The 27,817-nt window shown below is 43.1% G+C and overlaps 2 protein-coding genes across 2 annotated transcripts; one reads left to right on the top strand and one right to left on the bottom strand.

Annotated features, from left to right (window-relative positions):
• Nucleotides 1-298: 298 nt before the first annotated feature.
• Nucleotides 299-9,338, top strand: LOC139785150 (fatty acyl-CoA hydrolase precursor, medium chain). Its single transcript, XM_071724292.1, has 5 exons — nucleotides 299-799; nucleotides 1,337-1,610; nucleotides 4,703-4,812; nucleotides 5,373-5,874; nucleotides 6,840-9,338. Exons 1-5 carry the CDS (start codon nucleotides 644-646, stop codon nucleotides 7,682-7,684), a joined length of 1,887 nt encoding a protein of 628 aa, XP_071580393.1. The 5' UTR covers nucleotides 299-643; the 3' UTR covers nucleotides 7,685-9,338.
• On the bottom strand, nucleotides 8,085-27,817 carry Rap1 (RAS oncogene family member Rap1). Its single transcript, XM_071724297.1, has 4 exons — nucleotides 27,138-27,817; nucleotides 9,924-10,202; nucleotides 9,340-9,621; nucleotides 8,085-9,141 (listed from the first exon to the last, which is right to left on the bottom strand). The coding sequence occupies exons 2-4, from the start codon at nucleotides 10,104-10,106 to the stop codon at nucleotides 9,052-9,054; spliced, it is 555 nt and encodes a 184-aa protein (XP_071580398.1). The 5' UTR covers nucleotides 10,107-10,202; nucleotides 27,138-27,817; the 3' UTR covers nucleotides 8,085-9,051.

The following is a 27,817-nucleotide window of genomic DNA, read 5'->3' as shown; positions in this document are numbered from 1 at the left end:
TCGTGAGTATCTCGATCGATCAGCCCTGCGCGCGCGTTGTGGTCTTCTCTATTGATAAATTATACGATCGTCGATTTCACAGTCGTCGACCGGGAGACATCGATGCTGCCTCCAGCAACATCGAACGCGAATTTTGCGACTCTTCTCTAAATAAACATTTCTGCTTTAGGTATATATATATTTAAATGTTATAAAAATAATTACCGGATGCGTACAACACAATTTCTAGTCAACCTAACTATAGAAACTTTTATTTATTATGCGGTTTTGATTCTTTTTTTGATCTTTTGATTGACTACAATCATTAAGGAGCTCGAAAGATAGTCGCTGAAAGATAGTCACAACCGTGATTGACCGTACTTTCCGTACGCGCCTCGAGAGTGAGGAATCGTGAATTTTTCCGTTGAGTGTGTAAGAGGGTGAAGGGTGAAAGAGCGCAGGTCCCTCACGGCTGACCGTGTCGACCGCGAACCCAAGAAAATGAACCCGAGGCACCAAGGGTGAGCGGTGGGCGGACGGTTGTGTGGAGTAAAGGCGAAACGTAGGGAGTCACGCGTAGCAACCCCCGTGAAACTGGTGGTGGCGGCTCGCGAGGAACCGCCGCGGTACTACGTTCCCCGGCGGATACCAGTCAGTCTGCAGGATGAGGCGCGCGACGTGGCTGCTTTTTGTGTCTACCTTGCTTCTCGTCCAGAGGACCCACGTTAGTCGCGCTCAGAGGACCCATGCGCGACAGGGTCTCAACCGCGAAAGCCCGACCGTTAGGATACCGAATCAGGGAATCGTCCTCGGCAAAGAGGTACGACATCGTGTTTCAATTTATCCCGGTCGGTCGGTCTTGAGTTTTACACATTAATGTACTGAGACCTGTCATCCCCCGCGCTGTCGAAAGTTGACAGGAATTTAAATCCTCTAACGAAGGTCGTCTACGAGCAAACAACTGGTTTTATGTCTGTTAATTCGGGTATTAATTTTATCAATTTCGCTGGTTTTTTTTAAATTATAATTCCAAAGATAGAGATAAAAATACTGTGTTATCAAGTTAAATATTTTTGCATTAATTCAGTAAAATTTATTATCATTAAATTAAAATCGTTTATAAATATACAGTCAATTTTATAAACGTAAAATAATTTGAGTCCAATTTTCGCTAATGCGCTGGTCTTTTTTCTAATTTGATAGTGAAAGTAATTGAACTAATTCGTTGCTCTTTTATTTTAATTCTAGAAACATAAGTAAACGATGAATTAAACATTAAACTAATTAAAAGCAGGATTTTTAGTCCTCGATAAGTGCTTTTTTCATTTCATCTTCTGTGTACTCTTCTGAACTTTAGGTAGCCGTCAACTCGGTAAGACTGACGCAGTACCTCGGTATCCCTTACGCGCAATCCCCGGTTGGCAAACTTCGCTTCACGCGACCGGTGACAGATCCTCTCCCCTCTTGGAACGACGTAAAAAATGCAACGCAGTTCGCGCCGTCCTGCCAGCAGGCTTCGGGTCAGCTTAAATTGCATGAGAGGCTCTACAAGCGATTGCTACCACCGGACATGCCCGATCCGGGATTCAGCGAGGATTGTCTCTTCTTAAACATCTTTGTCCCGAGCGAAGGTATGCGTTCAATTGTCCATGTGGATCAGAGTTGTAATTAGAATTTATACAAAATTCTTCAAATAGTTCTTTAAATCTTTTTTTTAATTTATTTCCAAATTGTTTCAAATTTCTTTTAAGCATGTATTTAGATATATTTATTAGATATATTGTTATAATTTTTTAAAAATATTATTTGCGTTCCGGACTTAACTTTTTACTCGTGCTCTCTCCTCCGGAAAGAATTCAAACGTACAAAAGGAACAAAAGAATCAGATTACCTTCGTCAGATTACATTCTCGCAGGCAGGCTGCGATTTTTGCGACGCGAAAATTTTTTCTCGTGATAAATATAATTGACAAGGAGAACGGTGGTTGGATGACAGTTCTTGATACTGTCTACGTGATATTTCTTTTCTACGTGAACTTCGACAACGTTAGGGCACGCAACGCGGCGAAGAAACGACGCACGGTCAACGGCGAAGTTCGTTCCCAATAAAATCCGAGATAATGCTCGCCCTCAAGTTCTCGGAGACTGATTCTTATCGTCCGAGAGAAAGAGCCAGGGTGATTACGGTGATTACTCGCGGGAGGGGGCGAGCATTATATACCAGCGCGATCAGATAAAAGTGGACCAAAGCAAAAAATTAATAATGTGCCGTGCGAAGTGTTGTGCGGAGAAGATTTATCATGTCGCATAAAAAGTATAAAGGTGAACATTCATTATGTTTATTACTCGATATGATTGACTTAGATTAGATAATTCTTCCGTGAAGTTTACGTATCGTTCACGCTGTGATTGTTCTCGATGATTATTTCTTTCAAGATTTTTTTAAAATTATTCGAAAGACTTTTCATTTTACACCGAGAATAATACGACCCTGAAAAATATATCGTCGATAAGTAAAGTAGAAAAATAATAATAATAATATTATACTGTCCTTTTAATTAGTTCGGATACAGAATTACCTGAAATGTAGCAAGATAAATATAAAGAAACGCTCTTAAAGAACTTTAAATGAATAATTTAAAATTTTAAGAAGTTATTTAAGCTTGCGAAAAAGCGTTTACGTTACAATTCTTAATAGATTTGTCGAAAACAACATTGTTTTGCCCTTACGAAATGTATTTTGTTTCATAAGTTTGTCTAGAAGTTTAATGTAAACCCATTTAACGTATAATAGGTAAACATTTTAATTGCTTTCGCATTGCGCACTGTGTTTTTCCACTTGCCCCAGTCCTACCCTAATACAAATTTAATGAGGTACGACGAGGAAATATATATATAGAGCTTTAAGAAGCTTTCCGAGCTCAAATATGCATACACAAACGAAAAGTTCAATGGGTGAATGGGTAAAGCTGAATGCAAACCAAAAACGCAACACATTTCGACCGTCATTGATGAAATCGTTATCGAGAACCGCTAAACGGCGTCTCTCTCTCTCTCTCTCTCTCTCTCTCTCTCTCTCTCAAAAGAGAGGAAAAAGAGAAGGAGGTCTGATCTCGGAGTCGCGAAATCGTGGCACAAAATCACGTATGACGACGACAACGATAGTCGGGGTCGATACATAACGTAGGGCTGGCAAGAGTAGTAACAGTAACTAGCGCGCCCACGGTGGCACGCGATCTTCCAGGGCCTCGGTCTGAGATGCGGAGATACCAGAAAGCCGGTCACGAAAGCTCACCCTCTCGCTCTTACCTTCTCTTTTCGTTCCTTCGGTCGTCTCTCGGCGAGGAAGTCGTTGAATCGTCACGACTTGCCGTCGTGAGTCATTGATTCGCGTAAGAAAGCTATGTACCGGATACGTTAGCGATCGGAAGCTTGCGGAAGGTCCGCGTCGCGCGACATTGGAGAAATATCTGGAACCCATTTCGCCCCGACGACATCAGTAATGCGAATGCGGAAAACGCCGAAAGAAATACGTATGCAAGTCTGCCAAGGTCGTCGCTAATATAAGAGACCAACAGAACGATAACGCGGGACGGGACGTCCGTGTTCAGGAAACCGCAGGGGGGCAGAGAATCTCCGTACCGGTCCCCGTGTTATCGTAACATGCCGAGTTGGAAATAGAATCTTCGATATGTACGAAATTATTCGCGGTGGCTTCACATAAATTCTCTCTCCCTCTCTCTTTCGATCTATATGATAGAATTACAATATAAAAAGAAGGAATAAAACTTCGCTCGATTCGCAGCCTATTTTTGGAGCAAGTCGAGTCTTAATAAAACATCCAAGTTTCCTATTTTTATATAAAAGAGATGTTTCTAGTTCAAGAATAAAAATCATAAAAGAAATGATATTAGATCTCGTCATTGTTAATATTGATTTCGTCTATTTCCGTTAATACGATGTACGATGTCAAGGGAATTAGGGCTTAAGAAATTGACGATTAGTTGGGGGATAAGGGTTATGAGGTATGAGCAAAAAATTAGAGGAGAAAGGAAATATAAGTGGATAAAGAAATATTGGATGGAAATGGAAAAGAATAAATAGAAGAATGCGTACAGTAAAGAAAACCTGCAATATAGGAATGGCCGGAGTACAGAAGCTTTGGAAGTTTTAAGAGATGAAAGGGTGGATTTAAGGAAAGAGCTAATTAGCAGAGATTTCAAGAGGGCAACAAATATATATTAGAGGATGATAAAACCTATGTATGTTTTGCGGACAAGGGAGGGATTAGCCAGTAGCCACTATAATGTAGAGAAATGTAGTAGGACCAAGTATTGGTTTATGGAGTTAGGTAAAAATAAGAGAGAAATATTAGATAGAATATGGAATCTGGATAGTGTAAAAGGGAACGTGTTGAGGAAATTATGGCAAGAGAAAGAGACTACTAGAGTATGACTGTGTTAAGTAAATGTTGTAAACCAAGTCCACTTCTTGAGTATAAGTTGAAGTTAATAAATTATTAATAAATTATATTTCCGTTAGTACTTGAGTAATCCTAAAAGGATTCCAACTTGGATCGTCAAGGTGGATCAGACCTGTCTAAATAGCAAGTGCGATTAAGCTCGCGTGCAGCTTACAATCAAATAAAACCGTCTTGTTAAGTTAACATCCCTCTTTCGATGAGTTGATGGCTCCGATAGTTAACGAATATTTCATGTGTGTAGGAAACCGTCAGGGTGACCGATGGCCAGTGATGGTTTGGTTCCACGGCGGCGACTTCAACACCGGAACTCCAGCGATCTGGGACGCCTCTATATTCGTTAGCAGACAAAAGGTGCGATTGCGCGCTGTCGCGCGGAAAAATACCTACCTTGCGAAACAGCCGGAAAATCGGAATACGAAATTGAAATTAACGTAACTCGGTCGGCGATCTAATCGATACCGATATAATCACGATGTATTGGAGGAGAGAGAGGATGATTAACGTGTATTTTTAACGATGTTCATTCAATCAACTTCCCGGACGGACGTAAAATCGAAGGGAATCGAATCGGACCGAGCTTTTCCTCTGCCTCATCTCGCGTGCCGCCACTTCGAGAATAGAACCGCACCCTTTGATATTCGGCCGCGATGCATCATTAATGGAGCTTTCGTTACACATCGTGGCGTAATGCGGTATATCGTTTACGGCTCTTGGGAACAATTCGCGGTGGGGAAGGGAGGAGGGCAAATTGATCGCTTGCATGGCACGAAAATAAATCTCGAAAACTTTCGGTAACGATTGCTCGTGAGATTTTATCGCGCGCACGCTAAAAAAAAGAAAAAGAAATGAAAGGAGAGGAAAGCCTACAACAGTCCGAGAGATTAAATGGGGGCGACTTTTGCGGCCGGCAGGTGCTAGTGGTGACGGTGGCGTATCGATTAAACATCCTCGGATTCTTCACGACGACGGACAGCGAGGCGTCCGGCAATTACGGCATGTTCGATCAGATCGCCGCCCTTGACTGGATAAAGCGGAACATCAAGCACTTCAACGGCTCGCCCAGCAACATCGTCATCTACGGCCACAGTTCCGGCGCGATAAGCGTGGGTTTGCACATGCTGAGTCCGCTCAGCAAAGGCAAGTTCCACAAGGCGATCGCCATGAGCGGGGACGCCATCGGTTCCGTCGGCACGCTAGACAGGGAGAAACCGGTCGTGGACATCATCGCCGACAGATTCGGCTGCGACCGACGACCGAGCAGCGCGCTGATGGAATGCCTGCGACGGTTGCAGGCCGACTTCCTGATCAAGCATTCGTCCGACATCGAGACTTGGGGCCCGATCGTGGACGCAGAGACGAACAACGAGACGGAACCGTTTCTCGCGCAACATCCCAAGGACATCTTGGAAAATGGTAATTGCCGAAGTGACTCAATAACAATTATATGACGAGTCTTTAAAATCGATCTTCTAAAGATACGCGAAAATATCTAAGAAGTATATGATGTAAGTGTAGTATCTTCTAGAGATGTGTGAGTCAAGGATTTTTTATATCGAATAAACAAATCGACAAAATTTCATTCAAATAGAAGCGAATTGAATTGAATCGTTGAAATATAATTTTTAATTAACAATATATTATTATTAGATCGAATTTTAACTCGTAGATAATAAGAAATATTTTGATGTAAAAAATATAATATTGATTATATAATATAAATTTTTTTTAAACAAAAAACATTTAAATATTTAATATAAAACTAATAAAACATGCTTTATTTAATGTCGCACTTGTCGCAGTAACTGAAACAATTAGGCGAAAAATCGTAGATAAATTATTAAAATACTCCAATGTAGTATCCAATAACATTATCCAATTGCATACACAGAAATTAAAATAAAATAATATTAGTTTATTTTATTATCAATACTTATACTGTAAGAACTAATCATATTTGACTGCTACTTAGCCGCTCAGTGAGCGGTTGTAACACTGAATGCACCTGTTAACATGACCATACAGTTTTGCTTATTAATGGAAAATATGAGATTTTATAAAATTGACAATATATATATGTATTTAAACCATCTGGATTCGAAAATTTTTAATAGTTCAGATTCGAATAGTTCGCACATCTCTAATATCTTCTTCTTACTGTAGGACTTTGTCTTGTACTTCGACACTGACAAAAAATCTTAGTATTGATCTAAAGATACGCCAAGATATTTAAGAAACGTACTCAAATAATTCTTAAATATTAGTCTTATATTCTTATATTTATTCTTTTAAGAGTTTGAGTTTTTTAAAATATTCTCTTGATCCTTGTATCTCTTTCGGTATAACGATTTAAATTTAAACCTTCCCTTAACTTTGATTAGGTAACTTCAACGCGGTGCCACTGATTGTCGGTTACACGAATAACGAGCAAGTTTTGGCGTACATGGAGACCACCAGCGGCCAGAATCCAGAGGGCGGACTCTCTTCGGAGAACTTCGAGACGATGATCACAGACGAATTTACGGCGGCGGTACAGACTCCGGATGATAACAGCACCTGCGAGTCGAAGCCCGAAATGGTGACAAACGCGGTGCTGTTCTTCTATAGACCGTACCCATCCACGACGAACACGACGGTGTTTCGCGACAGATACCTGGATCTGCAAACGGAAAAGAACTACGCGGCTGGCCTGACGTTGCTGGCCGGCAAAGTGGCGAAGGGAAGAACGACGGCTTTCGTATACCGATTCGATTATCGTCCCAAAACACAACCGGTCGCGAAGGACGTGCCGGAATGGGCGGGCGTGCCGCACATGTTCGAGCTCCCGTTCGTCTGGGGTTTGCCGCATCTGATGGGCCCCGGCACGACGCAATGGATCTTCAACGACAAGAAGATGTCCGACGTGATGATGTCGATGTTGGGGACGTTTGCCAGGACCGGGGATCCCTCCTTGATGAGCGGGACAGGATCGATCAAGTGGGAGTCCTATACGCAGGACAATCCGAGAATTCTGATAATTGATAAGAACGTAGAGATGAACGAGCCAGATGCGGTGGACTACAAGGCACTGGCGTTTTGGAACGAGTATTATCCGCAAATCGTGATGGAGGCGACGAACAATTGTTGCAACGTCACCAGCACGGCGACGACATGGAGGATATTCTCTCGTAGCGTGTGTCTCAGCGGCGCGATGGCTACGTTGGCGCTGCATCACTTCTGGTTCTAGCTACGGTCACAGCGTGAAATATTATAAATACTGAATTTAAAAAAAAAACGTGTTGCGCTCGCTGTTGTATATTTTTTAATAGACCAATAACGAAAGAAGACGAAACGGCGTCGTCGGATTTTGCAATTTTATAACAAGATCTCTTCCCACACTCTACTTTTTAAAAGCAAACGCAATAACAATCTTGTTATACTCTTGTAGAATATATATATATATATTTTCGCGAAATTTCGCATTTTCTCGTGTGAATAGATTCTGCGTACGTAGTCGCGATAATTATTTCACAATGTTGTACGTATTTAATTGAGAGTTCTCGCACTCGTACGTCTGTATTTATTGCGATATGGTAGTCGTATTAAAAATTTCCTACGTTCACATTTGATATCTCAATTACATTGCGTATATCACAAAGTTATTTTATTCCGTTCTTCTTATCTTACATGTTACTTGATGTAGATTATACGAAACAAGGAGAAATTATCTACAGACTAATCACGTGAACGGCTGAACATGGTTCACAAATGAGACAAAGGGGGCTCGGAATGAAATAAAATGAAATCCAGGTTGCATTACAAGAGTAGAAAACTTGGGCCCTTTTTTTAACATTCACTGAGTTTTTTTTATTATTTGCCTTAATACGGAGAGATATAGAAAAACATACTTTGTTTGAGAAACAAACAGTTTGATAACTTATGAATATTTTGATGATCCGATAATAATTAATAATTAATTAATATTAATAATAATAGCAATAATCATGTTCAAGTACCATCTATGTATAATTATTATATTATATAAGAGAGAGAGAGAGAGAGAGAGAGGTGCGCGGCGAGAGCGCGATGCATGGGGGCTGGTGGCTTGCGCACGCGCACGTCCACAAACGTTTCTTTTTTTCTTATCTCTTCCTTTCTCCTAAATATATACTATTAATTAATCATTTTTTCCCCTTCACTTATTCATGCAAAACTCCTACAGTGATAACCGATGCTGCGGGGTCTCGTATCCTACTTTGTGCGCCGTTGCTTGCGCGTGCACACGAGCCATCCCGGAACCAATGTTATATACAATATTTCCTTCGACTTATCGCTGCGTTCCCTTTCCACGTATCTCTTCGTTCTTCGCTCCGCTGCGTTACCTTGTGCCCTTATATGCCCTTATTCTCCCGTTTCTCTACCATCGTTTTACAACCATTCGGATTTCAGTACCGTAGACTCCCGTTTTAACCCGTTGCCTAATATTCCGTCAGCCCCCTCCTCCTCTTTTGTCATTAGTATCTTTCTTGTCTTATAACCGCTCCGGTCCGTTTTTTTTTCCACTGGTATCCTCGGATTTTCATGTAGGAGAATATGGGCTCCGCCACATATACCTTACAGAAGTAGGCACAGCGATTTCTTCTTCTGCTTCATCTTCTTCTCTGGCGATTTCTTGTTTATTTGCCGCACCAGGTCGTAGAAAATCTGAAAGCGAAAGGTGACAAAGTTGTTAAAGCTGTGTGTCAACTGTATTGTCAGCTAGAATTCGATTATTAGCGTTGTATAAAATATTGTGCGAGCTAACTTAGTTATTTTCATTAAAAGATATTTAGCTACGAGATTGTAAAGCGCGATTTGTAAAATGCTCAAATCAGAATAAATGAAATTGTGAGTTCAACTTACATCGCGAACGTTAATTTTAGCTTTGGCAGAGGTCTCCATAAACACACAATTGAATTGCCGGGCAAGGTTGACACCCTGATCCTTTCCTACTACCCTCTCGTCCTCCAGGTCGCACTTGTTACCTACTAGCACCATCGGCACATCATCTGTGTCCTTTACCCGCAGGATCTGTTCCCTGAGGTCTTGCAGGTCGTTGAAGGTTGATTGTGCTGTTATCGAATACACTAACACGAAGCCCTGCCCATTTTTCATATAAAGGTCCCGCATGGCTGTGAATTGTTCCTGCGAACGGACAAGAATAATAACGTCACTCAAAAATGTAATTCGTATCCGTTGCAATCGTAAAATGAAAGAGAAAGTTACGCGACGCGTTAAAAGATAAGCGAAGCAGCGTGTCTTCGTGCTATTTCATGTGCTATTGAAGAATTCCGTTCGCGTTGCGAAAGAAAATAGAAAATATAAAAGAGAAACAAGACAAACTCAATATTCAGGCAAAAATGGACGAAATTTCACATCTCAACAGTGCATTCGCGTATTCGAGGTGAAGAAACGGCAGACGTGTGTTACGGAGGAAGATTACTTACCGTGCCGGCTGTGTCTAGAATTTCTAACATACATTGTTGACCGTCGACCTCGACTTGCTTGCGGTAACTGTCCTCGATCGTCGGGTCATACTTCTCTACGAAGATTTCCTGCACGAACTGGACAGTGAGGGCGGACTTGCCTACACCTCCGCTGCCCAGCACCACTATTTTATATTCGCGCATCTCCTTTGCCCTACCTACTGCCTATGGGCCTGATCACAGTCGAGGGGTCACCGAATCCGCCACGTTTTGCCTCGATTTGCTCTCAGTGAGACGGACCTGAAACAACAATCGTGCAACCGTCCAGTTAAAGGCCACGGACATTACACAACGGGTTAATTTTAATGACACACCTTCCTCAGGACGACTCAGCCTTTATGACTCAATGCTTTTTACGCGTATATACGGTGATTTCACGCGAAATAAAGCCAAGATCGTATATACACGATTATGGTAAATTACTAGGCTTGTTACATACACGTGCAAAAAGGTAATCATATTCTTCCACGAAGATGTAATAGTCTTTACAATTTCTAATATCGCATCAAGTCAGGAATTTATTAAATACAAAAAATTATTCATATAGATAACGTCGAGAATGTAAACATTTAATCTTTTATATTTAAATATAATTAAATATGATTGTATTTAAATACATTTAAATATAATTAAATGTAAAAGAGACGTTGGCTCAATTTTACGTTATTACATTTCGGGGTGCGTCGTTCAAGTTTTAAATTCAAACTCTGTACTACGTAGTGTCCCGCGAAATAAGTTTTCTCTTTTAAGCTGGCTTCCTAAAGCCGAAAGATTATATTGCTATCGTGCAAAATTCAGGCATCCGGAAACGGAAGCGGTATGGTTAATTGTTTCGCGGGAAAGCAATACCATTCGCTCCACAAAGTCACGCGTTGCTCACGGCTCGTGTTTTGCTTCGGCGAAGCGCGTTGTTTCGCGCGACGAATGGCAGAGCAAGAGGGAAAACGCGGACGCCGCAAATGGGACGTCGATTGGCCGGCGGTGGCATCATGGCGACGCACTGCGGCCAATCGAGGGCCGCGGAATTCTTTGCGCCAATCCGTCATTGATTTTACCTTATGAATGGACCTGTACTGATGAAAGCCGCCACTCTCGGGCTTTCGGCACGTTACAGCGTTTGATAAAGTTACGCCTCTCGAAGGCGTAACGTTGCTACAATGCAATTTGAAATTTTATAACAGACTCCTCTCGATGTTTGTTATGCATAGAAGAGAACTTTAAAAACCTACACATCGTATCCAATTTTCGTCTGCGTTTCTGTTTCGACAATTTCAAACAATTCAAATTTTTCGTCGAAATTGTATTCAATATTTTTATTTCTCGGTTGGTTATTATTTATTATACATATATGCATCGGACGCTCTGAAACCGCATTTAATTCCATTTGTTTATTTATTTTTATTTACCTTGTAAAGAGAATTGAATTTTGTTGGCTGGCTATCGTAACGAGAAAGAGCACCTTTCTTTCGTGAATATTTAATATGAGGTGGAAATATACGGTGACGTGCTTCTGAATAACTTCGTATGATTATTCCGACCGGTTGATCGTGAATAAATAATTCGCCGAAATGTCAATTGACGAATTTGCGAAATCGTTATCTATCTTCGAACGGTCGTAAGTGACCGCGACTGCGGGCCGACTTCAAATTTAGTTCCCGAACACATGGCAATCTCTTCGAAAAAGAAGCAGGGAAAGCTTTTGCACTGGAATGGAACTTGAAAGTTTCTCAATATTTTCTTGGACAACACGCTTTCTTTTTCTGATCTTTACAAAACGGGATTAACCACGATTACAATGTTTCGAGAAAAAACGAGCACGTTGTGGGCAAAAATGAGAACTCGTGGAGAGGAACACGTACGGCAGGAAATAACTTCGTTATCTTTTACGAGCGTATCTTTCCCGGAAATAGCTCTCAAGCTCTTTTTCTCTCCACGATTTTCCTTGCTCGCCGCGGTGTACTCCGATCGTGTTTAATTTTTCGCCAACTTTCCTCTGTTCTCCAGGCCAAGCCTGCGGTAGCGTTGTTCTCCTGTAAGTTTGTTAACGAAGACCAAACAGTATCTATAATAACACGACGTGCCGATATCGCGAGGCAACATCGATCCGGATATTTCGCGGAATAATGGGCGCCGCGGGAGAGAGAAGCACGGGTCGCTCGTTTATAACTTCGTTATAACGTATTTACAATCCGCAATTTCGTTATAATACGCCGCATACGGTACAATTTAGTGCGCCGTGAATTAATGGGCGTCGCACAAGTGCGGGCACGTACGTAGCGGGCAACAAGTTGACGTTCCAGGTGTACCAGGCGGATCGAACTTTTAGCGCTGCTCCAATTTATCTCCGCGACCGAAAAAAATATCGAATACAAAGCTACAAACACATATATATGTACACACACACACACGGTTAAATACAGACTAGAGGGAAGCTCGCCAGAACTCTTCTGACGTAGTTATTAAGCTTTGGCATGGGACACAATGGCGGGTAAATCTCCATCCGCATCTTCCATCCGAGATTTAAGACTTCGTCGATATAGAAATCGAGGGGACCGACCTTCCCAAAACACGTACACGTGCGGGTTTTCTCCGGGAAAAGGGAAACCCTCCGGCCCGGAGGTTTTGCGCCATGTATTCATACCTCTCGAGGGATAAAGGTAACCGCAGCGATAATTTACTTTGTTAAGGACACCCGAATTCTCCGTACGACGTGATATCAGAGGATTGGGACGTCATGGAAACCGAGACGGAATTCTGGCGAATTTATACACAATGTACAAACGAAAACGATCCCTTCGTTCGTGTTTTGTGGAAGTTCACAACGACTTGCGAATTCTTGATCTTGAATTTCTGACCTTGAGATGTCATCTCATCTGTTCTTTTCAACCCTTTTTAACCCTTCACGTTCACGTTCATCTCTCTCGACTGTCTCTGAGCATCCACTTGTTGACAAACTCGTTTTCCGTGCGATACGCACGAGGTTCTTTGTACGTTTATCTCGCGCTGGAAGCTGGGTCGAATGAACTTTGATCAACCTTCGTCTTTGACTTTAATTAAGCGTATTTTACTGCCAGGAGATGTCAGACTGTGACAATTAAAGTCGCTAAACGCGGGAATTAGAAAGCAAGGCTCCTCGCGGAGTTTCTCGTTCTCGTAACGTACGTATTTCAGCCGACAGAAAACGCAACTCGCAGAGATAAATGTTGCAGTTACGTCACTTCGCGTTTTTACTGTGTACTCGTATGTGAGTAATTCGTCATTTACCACTTTATTATTTCCGACTCATTGAGGGTCAAGTTTCGAAGTTTTCCTCGTTTTCTGCACTGTTAAACAATGTTGAAGCATGAAATTTAAACCAATACCTTGAGTTAATAATAACATTTTGTTATTTTTAACTAACATGTAGGTGTGTCGAAATTTATTATTCTAACACAAAAGAGTATTATTTTATAACTCCATTAATTTAGTTAAATTAATAACAATATTGAGTAGGAGCAATGACAATCTATAGAAATGGTTAAAAATGACTCAAATTGAGTCTAATTTGACACTACGAATTTAACAGTCTGATGCTAATTGTAGAGCTTATTTTTCAAACCGTCGCATTTCAAGAATACGAGATTACAACAAGCAAGCACGTAGTCTCTACTTTTTAAAAATTCAGGATCAACTAAAAGATCATAAGATATTTAAGAAAATACGGATTCCCGAGAAAAGACGGTCGCGCTCTTCGACTCCGCTGATATCTCCGGTTAAGCTTTCTCACTCCTTACTTCTGCCAACTCCACGATCCTCTTACGAATTTATCGGAATGGAACGAAATTGACTCGACCTTGCGCGCGTTTACGATCTGCGTCCCGCGAGATTTCCCTCGAGATGTTCGCGTAAGTACTTCGCTAATCGCCGCAGACCTAGACCGATTTACCGTCGAAACGCCGACGAAAAGTCGTTACACAAAGCTCGCGTATAGTCTCGTGTGCCTATACGTGTGTGAGGGTATTTTGCAGCGTAAACGTGCGCGCATACATGACCCTCGCGCGCAGCTGACACGTACATATCGGCGAGTGCTACGAGGCACAATCGCCGTTGTCGTACATCCCGGACGCGTGCAAGGACCTGTGTCTGTCACGCCTGTGTGTGTATGTGTGTGTGTGTGTGTGTGTGTGTGTGTGTGTGTGTGTGTGTGTGTGCCCGCGGTGCTTTACACACAAGGCACAGGAGGGATGTATCGCACGTACACCGACGCGCCGCCAATCACTTTGACCTGTAAATACGTTATCTGCTCCAGCGACTCCCGATACACTTGATTGCACTCGGTCACCTCTACCGACATCGAGTCACTTCACCCAACCGGGTCTTTACTCCTCGAAGGCGAAGCGGGTATCGTCATCGACGTGCACGTCGCCCGTTGTTACGCACGCACGCACACGTACATACATGCATACACACACACACACACACACACACACACACACACACACACACACACACACACACACACACACACACACACACACACACACACACACACATATGCCGCGAGCGCGTCGTCGTCGCATCACGTCGCGTCTCGCTCGGAAGGTGGAACGACCGAAACCAATCATCGCCGTTGCAGGAGACACCCGCCCAGACGCGATGGATTCAGAATGAAAGCAAAATAAGCCCGCGATTCAGATCTTATTAACTGCTCCGTAATTCTTTTCTCATCGCGTTCTTCGGGCGATTGAAATCCAGAGCGTTTACATTCCTAATCACTGCGTCGATTTTGGCAATCTTATACGCTTGCACTTTCATCCTCGTACGTCACATTCGAGGCAGACACTCCGCAAATTATAAATTATAAATTCGCTCCGCTTGAGCGCGACGACTTAATCGTAGCACGTGTAACGCACGTATTTATGGAGCCCGCTTTTCTTTTTTGGATCTCGCGTTTCAGAGATTGGCTCTTTGAAGTTTACAGATCCGTTCTCGTCGCCGCTCTGATTGCGAAAAACCCATCGTGCCTTCCCAAAAGTTCGCTTACTCTCTACCTCAGGGACCGTGTGGCCGATATTTTCTGTTACGCGACTGAAGATTGATCGCCGGAGAAAGAGAGCGCGTCAAAGACGGGGCGGCGAAAAAAGCTTTGGAAAGTATCGGCGCGAAACGCGGTCAATCTCGCGATCTCGGAGGTCTGGCTTGCGCCGTGGCTGCGCGGCTGGCGTGGACGTGCGCTTAGGGCACGTGTGTGTCGAAACGGACAATACAGAAGGCGTATTATCAATCCCTCCCGTTGCGTCACGCGTGATTAAACGTAATTTCCAAGGATAGCGTGGGCCCCGCTATCCTTGCTCCAGAAATACGCGGCGGTATACGGCAGAAGATATATATGACGGAATGAAGCCTTAATCAACAGGCATGTTCGGCGATCGTCTCGAGCAACTTGACTATCGATTATTGATTCATTCAATTCTATTACCGCGTACGAATCGTGGAGACGGTAGACTGTAAGCGCGACCGCTGATGGCCGGTTGACGGAGACCTCGATTCAAAATTGAGAAAGATGGCGAGGATAAGGTGGTATTCGCGAGTGTTTAATCATTTCGTTAGCCTGAAGAAGAAGTCTCGAACCGAGCCTCGAGGCATATTAGAGTGTCAGAATGTCCTTATCGGGCGCTGACATTAATACGAGTAAAAAAAGGAAACTCGCGCAACAAACTCTTCTATTTATACTTCCCGTATATACCTTACGCACGGCGTAGTAGTCGTTCCCCTCGAATCCGACACGACGTATGATCCCCCCGAAGAGGGAAGTCCTTCGTGCGGGGAGGGCTATGAAGTTGGAAGGGTAAGCACCTTTCTATAAAAGGCACATCGCCACGACGATGATTGCAAACGACCTGACGATATGAGAAAGAGGGAGCAGCGCGCGCGGCAATCATTCTGCAATATATAGGGCGTCTTAGAATAACTACTGTCGTCCCGGTCTACCATTTCGAGATGGAGCCTCCCTTAGCGAATGTTGAAACGTTCGGCGAGAGCATTTTGCGCCCGATTCGTTATTTTCAGATTAAGATAATAATAACGCGACCAATATAGGTTTATTTCTGTACTAATCCTCGTATCGTTTTTACAATAAAACATCTTCTATTTGAAATGTTTGCAGCCTAGGTCAAATATGTGTGTGATCGAGCTTTGTCGCACACGCGAAAAATATTTCTCGATGATATTTTTCTCGTTAAGCATCTTTAAGTTCCTTAGCGTTCGCTACACAAACGGCTAAATATAGAAAATCACTTTCATTTAGGTCTACGTCTCGGAAAGTCCGTCTCACCTCTGAAATGCCCACTGAAGCGGGACGCGTGTACGGAACGATCGCGGTGGTGCCTGCAGGTTTTATCTCGTCTCGCAGATTTCATTCCCTATCGCCTGACGCATGCCACGCGCGTATCACGCGAGAGAGTCGCGTTCGTTCGATTATCGGGCCTCGGCGGGCGCGGCGCGGCGCGGCGCGGCGTGTGCGCGTATATATCACGTCTCTCTTCGCAGGCATCCCGGCAATCTGCCAGTCCGGTTCGGTTTCCGGTTTCTAGGCTACCAGTTTCCGGCCCCCGCGCGTCCACAGATCGGCCCGCGGACTTGTCCGTCGCCAGGGGGGGTCCGGAGACGCGCGTGTGACCCAATTGCTCGCCTCGTGCCGACTAACGTTTCTTCAACGTCTCGTCCGTGTGAGAGTGAATTTGTATCTCTCGTGTCTTCCGTATCTCGACATTAATTCCGCCGGGAGTTAATCCTGGGATGTATAACGGAAGCTATATGCTGCGACGTACACTGAGAAAAAAATACTGTTGCTTCAATTAAATGTGGAATCCCGGGGTGCCAGAAACATAAATAGTTGATTCAATTGTATAAATAGTTGATTCAATATTTAAATAGTTGATTCAATATTTGAATTATTAACATGACTACACTATAGTTGAATCAACTATTTATACAATTGAATCAACTATTTATGTTTCTGGCACCCCGGGATTCCACATTTAATTGAAGCAACAGTATTTTTTTCTCAGTGTATCTACGCGGAAATACCATAAATACGATTTACGACGAACGTTTAAGATACAAGATGGTAAAATAAAATGACACAATATCCCTCTTTTCTATAAATTTCATTCACATTCTATAATTTCTTGAAATATTATTTTCTGGATAATTCTCTTGTTAACTCTACGATTCAATATTATCGAACTATTCTCGCAATTTTTTTATTCAGACTCCATACCGTAAATGAATTCTTTTCTTTCATACGTTGCTCATTCGTGCTGGTTTGTGGACATTGGTTCCATCGGATAAACACGGTCAATCAAACAGCTTGCTGCAGTGGTATGTCGACGTCGAACATTCATAGAATTTTTACCGTACAAATAGTTCTGCGTTTGCCATTGAAACACGATTTTATTGCCACAACATGATCGATTGTTTGCGATCAATCGGCCGTGTATTAGTATATGCACGCTAGACTACACAGATTTTCGTCAAATATTGTTATTAATGGAATGGCACGCGCCAGACGGGCAGTTGCCAAGCTTAAAATCCGCGGATCGAAGGAAATGAACAGGAACGCTTGCCAGTGCATGTTCTTCTGCTGTCTCGGCCAGGTTCGATTTGACCCATTTTTCTGTTTAAAATATGGTAACTCCGTATAAACGTTGCTTTTTATTCTTTCATATTTCATGCTCCGTGAAATTAGTTTCTAAACGAATATTTGTATAATGCGAAAAAATGGAAAAATATTTAATTAAAATTACATCGATTAAAATTATATAATATGTATAAGTGCTTATTTAAATTTAGACCTACAGGAAACAAACGAAACAGTTAAACAGAAGTTCAGTTAAACAGAAACGGTTCAGCAACCAAGTTCTATGAAGCGCGAAACTGTCGCCTCATCGTCAGAAGTCTCAAGAAACTTGTGAAAGCCGCGTCAGGCTTCGTAAGTTTCTCTTCTTAAAATATCACCTAAAGCTGTAATACTTTAATGGAGCGGCGAGATGTGATTCTTAATTACCGCGTACTGAAAATGCACTGATAAAAGAAACTTCGCCCGTAAAAAACGATTTGGTGCGCAGATTTTTGTACGTTTTGTACGTTTTTTGTTAAATAATAAAACAAATCCTTGGATTGCCGGTTTTCACCGTGGAAAAGCTATTGGTATTTTGTCTCATATAGTCAGTGTGAAGTGATCAATAGAGTCCGTAAATCTCCCATTCAGCTACGAACTTTTTGCGATAGTTCTCCAGAAAAAAAAAATATCGCAGAAAATATCCCGTTGTTTGTATAACATCCTACATAGCTATATCTGCGATAAATAATATCTGCATAAATCGATCGTTGTTCCTTTGTGTTTAAAGTTATTCATATTAATATCAAGATATCCCCCTCTCCCCCCGCGCGCGCATAATGATTTATTTCCATTATACCGTGAGATCGCACGTCACTAGTTCCGATTAGCGTAGCTCGCCCCGATTCACAAGTGCAAACAGTGGAGAAACTTATCTTTAACTTCACTTTAATAATCGAATAAATAACTAAGGAATCTCATTTGGGAATTAATGTCCCGTTTTTCTCACTCGCATGTTTCTCATATACTTAGCGAGCAGTCACGAGGGTTAATCCTGTGTGAAAACGTATCGCATTTGATTAACAGAGAGCAAATTGCGTGCACGTACGTTGCGCAATAGTAGTTAAGCGACATTCACACGGAACGCGGTCGCGAGAGAGAGAGAGAGAGCAGCCTCAGTTTTATTTCTGTCGTTGACGCGGCGTTACAGTCGTGGTAATAGTGGCAGGCGCATATACACTCGCAAACCAAACTACGCGATACCGCGAAGACAATGCAGTGCTGAAGCGCGCATTATCATATAGCCGCAGCGATAATCGCGCGGGACTTGCCTTATCGTGCAGTCAGCTAATTATCCGCGCGCGCGCGTTTCTTCTTTTATAATACCTCCGTTGTTTAACTGATACACTCGGATAAATCGAGAATCTAGGACGGGCAGAGTCTCTGCTCTCATTAAAAATAGTGTAAACTCCTCCGAGAGGACAAAGGTGACACGATATCATTGATCTTTCCCAGTCGTAATGTTCCTTTCATTGGCCGCGCGTCCATCCCTCGAGCGAAAAGCTAAAATCGAAGGAACTGACCGAACGGTGGTCTTAACCCACTTTTACTCGATTATCGGAATCTGATCCGAGAGAATAGAATTTTCGTTAATTTCATTAGTTTCGTCTAGAAACGAGTTTAAAGATTGCCGTGGAATTTAATTAGATTTGAGTTTTTACTCCATTTATCAATTTACTCTATTTATTAATCGGATCATTCAACGTGCCACCGCAAAACGTTCAAGAGTCATATATCGACGTTTTTGCAGCGTGAGAGAGAGAGAGAGAGAGAGAGAGAGAGAGAGAGAGGAGGCCGGGGAGGATTCTGCACGGGAAGGACATACGATGCAGATTCCCATCGCTGCATTAGACAGCTAATAGATGGTCCAATGTGTCAGCTACCGTTTGACCGCGTGTAACATCGCTGTCTGAAACCGATACGAGGTCTACGTCGTGTCTGCCGGTGGACGAACACCGTCGTTAATTACGTTAAACGCGAGTCCCGAATTAACTCCCGATAATTTCGGGATTTGTAAGATTGACGGTAAAATGTCAAATGTCTCGATAAATTTCAAACAACGCCAGAATTGGTAATTTCAATTACACGTTCCACCGTCTCCCCCTGAACGATCCAATTTACCCGCGTTGCACGTTTACGCGTCAACGTAGACATAGACGTGATTATTATCGTTACAGTGTGGCGTACAGACGCGTGCTCGAACTAATGCGGCCAATTACCTTCGCAATTTAAGTTGATCGCGTTAATTATCGCGGGCACACTTTTATTTTCGACAAATCCCCGACGTGTTTAACGCGTTAGTAAACGAGAGCCAATTAAATCACGCGCTTCGCAACTTGTCACGGTTACGCTACGTCAAATTGTTCATTTATCACAAGAATATCAGGCCCAGATCTTACGATTTCTCTTTCTCTAATAATTCTTGCATAATTGATATTCCTCGAGGCTCTCTCTTAGCTAATAAATCCTGAATAATCCTGTATAATGCTATTTCAATTCATAACGCCTCGCGTTTCGAATAATTTTACGAGGAAAGGCAGAATAATGTCGGCAGAATAATATCGCGTAGCCTCTTCTGCGGGAAGAGCCTACACATTGATTTTGTGCCTGAAGAATTCATATGTTAATCGGACGAGTAGGATCACCACGTGCTGCCTACGCGAGACAAATGCAGGAAATCACTCGCCTTCCTAAGGCCGGCTTCGTCTCGTATATAGGGCACGTATTATGCATCGCCGTAATAATGCGTGATATGAAACCTCGCGCTTAACACCGTAAACGTTTAGCTGAAAGAGAGTCGACAGTTATTTAATAAAATAATTATGTATATTCTATTATATACGCGCCGTGAAATAATACAATTAATTAATTGGTAGCTTTTACTCTGCTTTCACTCCTTGTATCGCTAGTGCTGATTACAAATCTATGAGAATGCAGGTCTCGTGGCTGTGAAAAAAATGCTTTGCGGTTAAAACGACTGGTGTAACCGGTTTCCATAATGCAAACCGCTGATATACTGTAAGATTATTAGATACAAAATGATGAATGTGTATTGAATGTTAAGATAAATAGTATTACTCTCGCGTGTGTCATGTTATTTAACATTAACAAGCACGTTTTATCAATTCTTCAATTTATATGTTTAATACAGGATCATTAAAGACTTACAATTTACCTTACAATAAACTCTTAATTTATTGCAGATTTTATAATTAAAGCCTTTGATAACTTTCTTATTGCTATATTTTAATAGTAGTAAATTTATTTACTGCTTCTATTTTTATTATCAAAAGGTTACATTAATTTTAGCAGTAAGTGTTATAAATATATGGAAAGAAGTCGTGGAACGAAAGACACCGTGACACCTCATCCCTAGAAAAAAAAATTTCCATAATCCATATCATTGCGTGTCGCGCAATGAGTCATGCTTCGTGAACCTTATGGTGCGTAACCCTCAGAGGCCTTTATTAAGCTTCCCAGTGAAGCGTCCATGTTGTACATTTCATGGAAATTATGAAACGTCATCCTTCAAACGTTCTTTTTAATTTTACCGACGCGCGCACCCCTTTAATTGGATAAACGTTATTACGTTACGAACAACGTTAAAAACCAATATTTATTTAATCGAACGACCCGTAATATTTTCTCGAGTCTTCAGGTGGATTCGCATTTATGGAGGTTTAACGGAATCGGATGCGACGATCAAGAGACCCGTACGATTTTCCTTTCCTCGAGGTGCAAAAGTGCAACCGAATTACCATCAAGAAGCGCGAAAACTTCACCTCGAAATAGCTCGATATTGGCGCGTAAACACCGATGTTTACGCGTCGCTATTTCGAAGACGGGACGGGACGGGGACGGCAAGTCGGAGGCGACTATATCGAGTTCAAAGTCGAGCGAAGTCTCGTTTTCGCGCAGCCGAGTCGCTCCTACGTATTCAACAGGCGCGATCGTTTGTAGCGGCGAATTTACGCAGTCGCGACTGGCAGTGGCTCGGCTTCGCGTTTATCAATGGAAATGTTTATACGGAACGATATATCGTAACGGACACGGTTCTCAGCTTGCGTAGCTTTTCAAGAGAGAGAGAGATTGCAGGTGTCGACATGATGCTGAAACTAGCAGCCGAGCGCTAGCGGCCAAAGTAGAAACGCGTAAAAAAATAGAAAGACACATTGCTCCCACTTCCTACATGACTTAATTTGTTGCTGAAGATGTCTAGAATGCTGTAAATAAAAAATAAAAAAATAAAAAAAATGTCCGTGCATTTGGCAATGTATTAACGAGGCGCGCGGTCTCCAGCAGCAGTCACGACACCTGAAGAAAATATAAAAATATATTTCTCTGCATCGCCACTCGTTTCTATTACTTGTTGATCGCCACCTGAAATATTTTACATAAAACAAAATTTATTTTAAATTGCCACGACGTTTGACTGCTGCTGGAGACCGCGCGCCTCGTTAATACATTGCCAAATGCACGGACATTTTTTTTATTTTTTTATTTTTTATTTACAGCATTCTAGACATCTTCAGCAACAATTTAAGTCATGTAGGAAGTGGGAGCAATGTGTCTTTCTATTTTTTTTACGCGTTTGAAGTCATTATAGAACGCTTCGCACTTCTCTATAACGATTTCAAACGCTTAAAAAATAGAAATACACATTGCTCCCACTTCCTACATGACTTAAATTGTTGCTGAAGATGTGTAGAATGCTGTAAATAAAAAATAAAAAAATAAAAAAAATGTCCGTGCATTTGGCAATGTATTAACGGGGCGCGCGGTCTCCAGCAGCAGTCACGACACCTGAAGAAAATATAAAAATATATTCCTCTGCATCGCCGCTCGTTTCTATTACTTGTTGATCGCCATCTGAAATATTTTACATAAAACAAAATTCATTTTAAATTGCCACGACGTTTGACTGCTGCTGGAGACCGCGCGCCTCGTTAATACATTGCCAAATGCACGGACATTTTTTTATTTTTTTATTTTTTATTTACAGCATTCTAGACATCTTCAGCAACAATTTAAGTCATGTAGGAAGTGGGAGCAATGTGTCTTTCTATTTTTTTTACGCGTTTGAAGTCATTATAGAACGCTTCGCACTTTTCTATAACAATTTCAAATGCTTAAAAAATAGAAATACACATTGCTCCCACTTCTTACATGACTTAAATTGTTGCTGAAGATGTGTAGAATGCTGTAAATAAAAAATAAAAAAATAAAAAAAATGTCCGTGCATTTGGCAATGTATTAACGGGGCGCGCGGTCTCCAGCAGCAGTCACGACACCTGAAGAAAATATAAAAATATATTTCTCTGCATCGCCACTCGTTTCTATTACTTGTTGATCGCCACCTGAAATATTTTACATAAAACAAAATTTATTTTAAATTGCCACGACGTTTGACTGCTGCTGGAAACCGCGCGCCCCGTTAATACATTGCCAAATGCACGGACATTTTTTTTATTTTTTATTTTTTATTTACAGCATTCTAGACATCTTCAGCAACAAATTAAGTCATGTAGGAAGTGGGAGCAATGTGTCTTTCTATTTTTTTACGCGTTTCTACTTTGGCCGCTAGCGCTCGGCTGCTAGTTTCAGCATCATAGGTGTCGACGATAAAGCTCCGAACAACTCTGCCGATTTATTTATTTTTTTTTAACCAAGATTTTTTTACTTCTCACGTAACCTGCTCACCGGACAGCGTTAATTCCGACGATCCGGAACGTATCAGCTCGCGTGTAAAATCTCGCCCGACGAAAATCAAATTGTCACAAACGAATGGACGATTACGGTAAATTGAATAGGCTTAACGAGTTTCCAGGAGATTAGCGGAAATGGCGAGCGTCGTAAGAGCGTGAAACACGCGGCGGACGCGGAGAGCCAGGAGACGCAGCTGGGGACCCCGCTGCTGATCGAAGGGGGCTTTGCGAGCGAAGGAGAGAAAAAGGGTGCCGAGTATCTTTTAAGAAAAAAAAAAAAAAAAAAAAAACTGCAACTCCATTCTATTATAAAGATACAAATTGCGGGACACGGTGACACGATGTATCGATCATTACTATTATTATTCTACTTATTACTTATCTATTTTTGTTGGCAGGATTCTAGACGCTAAAGACACCAAATCGATTGCAAATTGCACCGGTGCATTATAAATCAATCTATATAAACCAAATCTATACTCGTTTGTAACGAAGAAGCGTGCTCGTGTAATATTTTCGCGAACAACGCATCCCAGAATGAAAACGGGCGATATTGTGAGAGAAAAAACTATACTCTATTACAGGAACGAGATCCGTGTAAGTGCGGCATCAATCTTGATAATCGTTCGTAACCATCGATCAAACAACGCGGAGTAAGATTTCTTGTTTCAGCTTTCAAGGATGAACGCGGTCCGTTGGCGAGTTTTATCGCTTAAATAAAATGCTTTATCGTTTTTACCACGCGATACGCGACGATATCGTATTCGCTAATTGTGCGCCTGGTCTTCCTCTAGCGTCACGTTGACACATACGCACACACGTGTCGATTAACATATCGGACGATACCGCGCGGAAAATTATTATCGACGTACTTTCCTCGCAATTTCGCGCCTTAAGAGCACTCGATTCTCGATTTATCTTTGGGATCTGCAAGGATATTTCGGAACGTTCGAAATGGCTTATCCCGACGGTAACTTCTCGAGTGTATCGGAATCGTTTAATATGGCACGCATTGAAACTTTGAAACACCGCGCCGCGCCGCGACGCAGCGTTCAACGTGCTATCTACTTAATGCCATTCGGTTCAACAAGTCGCAAATAACGCGAAAGTAAAATTGCGAAGAATCGCGAACCAGAGATCTTACGCGGCATTACGACGTTCGATAATTGAATTCGCGTTTTCTCGTCGTGTACTTTTACATTGCCGTAAAAATACACGGGAAAAATATCGGTCGTGACGTGTACATTTCAAGACACCCCAAAGTGGAAAATTTTATAAAATTTACATCGTGTTCGATTATCCGCAATTTGCCCGCGCATTTATCCACGCTGGAAAAAATTATAAACAAAGAATATTCTTCCATCTCTCGACGCGTAAATGGAATCTCTCGCAACAAGTGAGAATACTCGATCAGCATTATGTGTTCGACATTCTTGCCGTCTTTCTTCCCAGAAGCCACTTCCTGCGCGTCGCCGATGACTCACGTGAGTCGACTATGGATTAAAACACGCCATGGTTTCTTCGGTGATCTTTGTTGAAAAGGCCATGGAAAAGACCAATCACGAAATTGTCCACGGGTGTAAAAATATACGTAAAGAGAGCGAATCAAGGCCGTCCAGCTTAAAAGCTCCAAAGCTCTGCACGTCAAAAGAGATTTTTAATTTCGTCCTCCTAAGCTCCCGCGATCCGTGAATACAATTCTGCCTGCAGTTTTAGATTATTTTTTGCATGTGAGTGTATTGGGAAATCAAATATTCCTCGTAATACAGAGCACGTAAAAATATAAATAGGATTTTATCGCGAATTAGGTCATCTCTAAAGTGGGCTAAAATTTTCATTCTATCCTACGTTAAAAAGCTTCAATTTGAATTTTTTACTTACATTTCGACTTTTATAGATTTTGATTTTAATATTTTAAAAAGTATAGCAGGTAGACTGGTTTCTTTAATAAATTAGTACAAATATGAATAAATTGAAAGTGATTAGAAACGTTAATTGACCCTCTTTCGAAATCGATTTAAGTGAGTGTCAACATTTTTACCACGTAATGTCTTCTATCTGTCTTTTTCCTGGATCGATAACATTTTAAACATTATACATATCTCATTCTAGTGCGCCGCTTCCCTCGTGTTCGGCACCCTCCCTAGTCTCTTCGATATTAAAACGATTAATCCCTATTCTTTTTTTTCTCCCGTCGCCGCGTTATGGGCTTAAATTGATGAGATTCGTGTCAACGCTTCATATTTGAAAGACCCTATAACTTCAGGTTGATATATCGGACGTAGGGATCATCTTCATCGTTCCGTTAAAAAACTTTAATAGACAAATTTTTCAAGTGAGCGAGCTCAACAATTGGCAGATGACAAAAAGGTAACTTCAACTCGGGTTTATCTGGTTCTTTTTTCCGCCACGGAAAGAAAATATGTCTAAGGACTTGTGTCCACACGATGCTAGAAATCGCTCCGAGATCTCGGACGGGGAAAGAATTGACCAATCACATTTCAACAATTTGGCCAATTGACCAACGCGATTACTTAATTCTTTCTCCGTCCGAGATCTCCGGAGCGATTTCTAGCACCGTGGACACAAGGCTTTACACAAACGGAAAGAGAGACAGGAAAAAAAAACAAGCGAAGACTGAATTAATCGCACTTAATTTCACCACTTTTCTCCCTCCGATCGTATTTTCCTGCGTTACTGTGTACATACACTCACTCTTATTTCCTTTCTCCCCTCGTCAAATCCCCGTTAGCGTGTACGGCGTTTATTTTATTTTAAACGTCGAGGAAGAGAGAGAGAGTGTGCAAGGAACTGCGGACCGAAAAGAACCTGCACACGCCTTTGTCTTCGGCGATCTACCTCCGAGCGAGCGAACGAGCGATTTATTTCTTCGTCGCATTAGTCACGCAGAAGCCCCTGCGTGACATTCCTACGGACGCTCGTTAGTGACCAATTACAGTGCAGCCGCGTTTCCACGTATATCCACGTGCGAAAACGGCAAGACCGGAAACGGGGACGGAGGAGAGGAGGAGAAACGTGAGGATCGGTCTAAACCGCTCGGCGTTGGATTCGACCTGAACGTTTCTTTCCGGACCTCGTGAAAAACCCCCGTCATCGTCGGCGTACAATACATCATCGGCGAGCGCGGCTCGGCTCGGGCGGGCCGTGACCGTAAGAGGAAACGCTAGTTGCCCGGTGTGGAGAACGAGGCGAGCGAGCGAGCGAGCGAGCGAGCGAGCGAGCCGGGCGATCCTCGTTCGCGCGCGCACGCACGCGTCCTCTCGCTCGTTCGGGAAAATAATCACGCGGCGAGATAACGAGAGGAAGAGAAACAACGCCCGGGGTTTCTTCCCGGAGGCGGCGGCTCGTCCGGAGACGAGGCGCGGGGGAGCGAGGGGAACGACGACGGCCACGCCGGTGTCGCAGACACGCGCGAAGGCGATTCCCCCCCGCGGATCGTCGTCGCGCTGCCGATCCCGAGGCGAAACGCTGACGGTTCCCGGCGTTTTCCCGGCGCTCGCGAGAAAGGGGGAACGGGGAATCCGAATCGCGGCCGATCGTACGAGGCGACCGGAGACCGGAGATGATTCCCCGTCGTGAAGGCGCGCGCGGGCGGCCGCCGACGCCGCCGCTGTCGAGCGATTTCCGGTCGGTTCGGCATGCCACGCCAACGGCGCGATGCACGGCGCACGGCGCCTTCGACGGACGCGGAGGAGAGGAGGAGGACGGGACGGGGCGGGGGAGGAGAGGGAGGATTCTTTTTTTAGAAGCCGCGCGCTCCCCGGTCTCGTGCCGGAATAAAATCCTTACCTCTCGTGCCTCCTGAATGCCCCACGCTCCTCGCTCGCGGGACACGGTTATCTCTCAGGGTTTCACTCGATAATTCTCTCCGTCGTTCTCGTTCCCTCGCCGTCTCTCTCTTGTCTCCTTCCTTCTGGTCCGTCTCTGTCGCTCGCGCAAGTCGGCTCGGCGGCTCTCTCAGGCACGCATACACGTACACACGCACGCAAGAGGCAAGCCTGTACGCTTTCTCTATCTCTCTCTTTCTCTTTCTTTCCCCTTCACGTCCCTCGTCGCCACGACTGAGAGATCCTCGCCCCTCGGCGATTAATAAGCGCTACCTGGCCCACCCGTGCTCTCTCTCTCTCTCTCTCTTGTCTCTTCTTTTTACTCGGCTCGGCTTTTCCGTCTCTGCACTGTCACGAGTCCATGGGGAGAGCCGAGTACACAACGAAATCGCAGTGCGTCGACCGTTCTCGCCGTCCGACGGTTCTCGCCGACTCAACTAGCCCGACTGACTTCACCCTGGTCGACGAGAGAGGTCGGAATTCGCGTTCGCACGTTACTCACGCGCGCCAACCGGGTTCTCCGGCCGAGTTCTCTCGTCTCGTCGCCGAGGTTCGGCTCGCACACGCAGCACACGCCTGATATATCGGCACCGTGCGTACCGATCGATCCGCAGCCGCAGGCACACGCGACTCGCTCGCGGT

This window comes from Temnothorax nylanderi, unplaced genomic scaffold, assembly GCF_030848795.1.
Source record: "Temnothorax nylanderi isolate EJ_2023f unplaced genomic scaffold, tnyl_v1.0 TNYL_tig0744_pilon, whole genome shotgun sequence".
Classification (NCBI taxonomy): Eukaryota; Metazoa; Arthropoda; class Insecta; order Hymenoptera; family Formicidae; genus Temnothorax; species Temnothorax nylanderi.
Note: the sequence above shows the minus strand (reverse complement) of the source record. Positions and strands in the feature narration are given on the sequence as shown.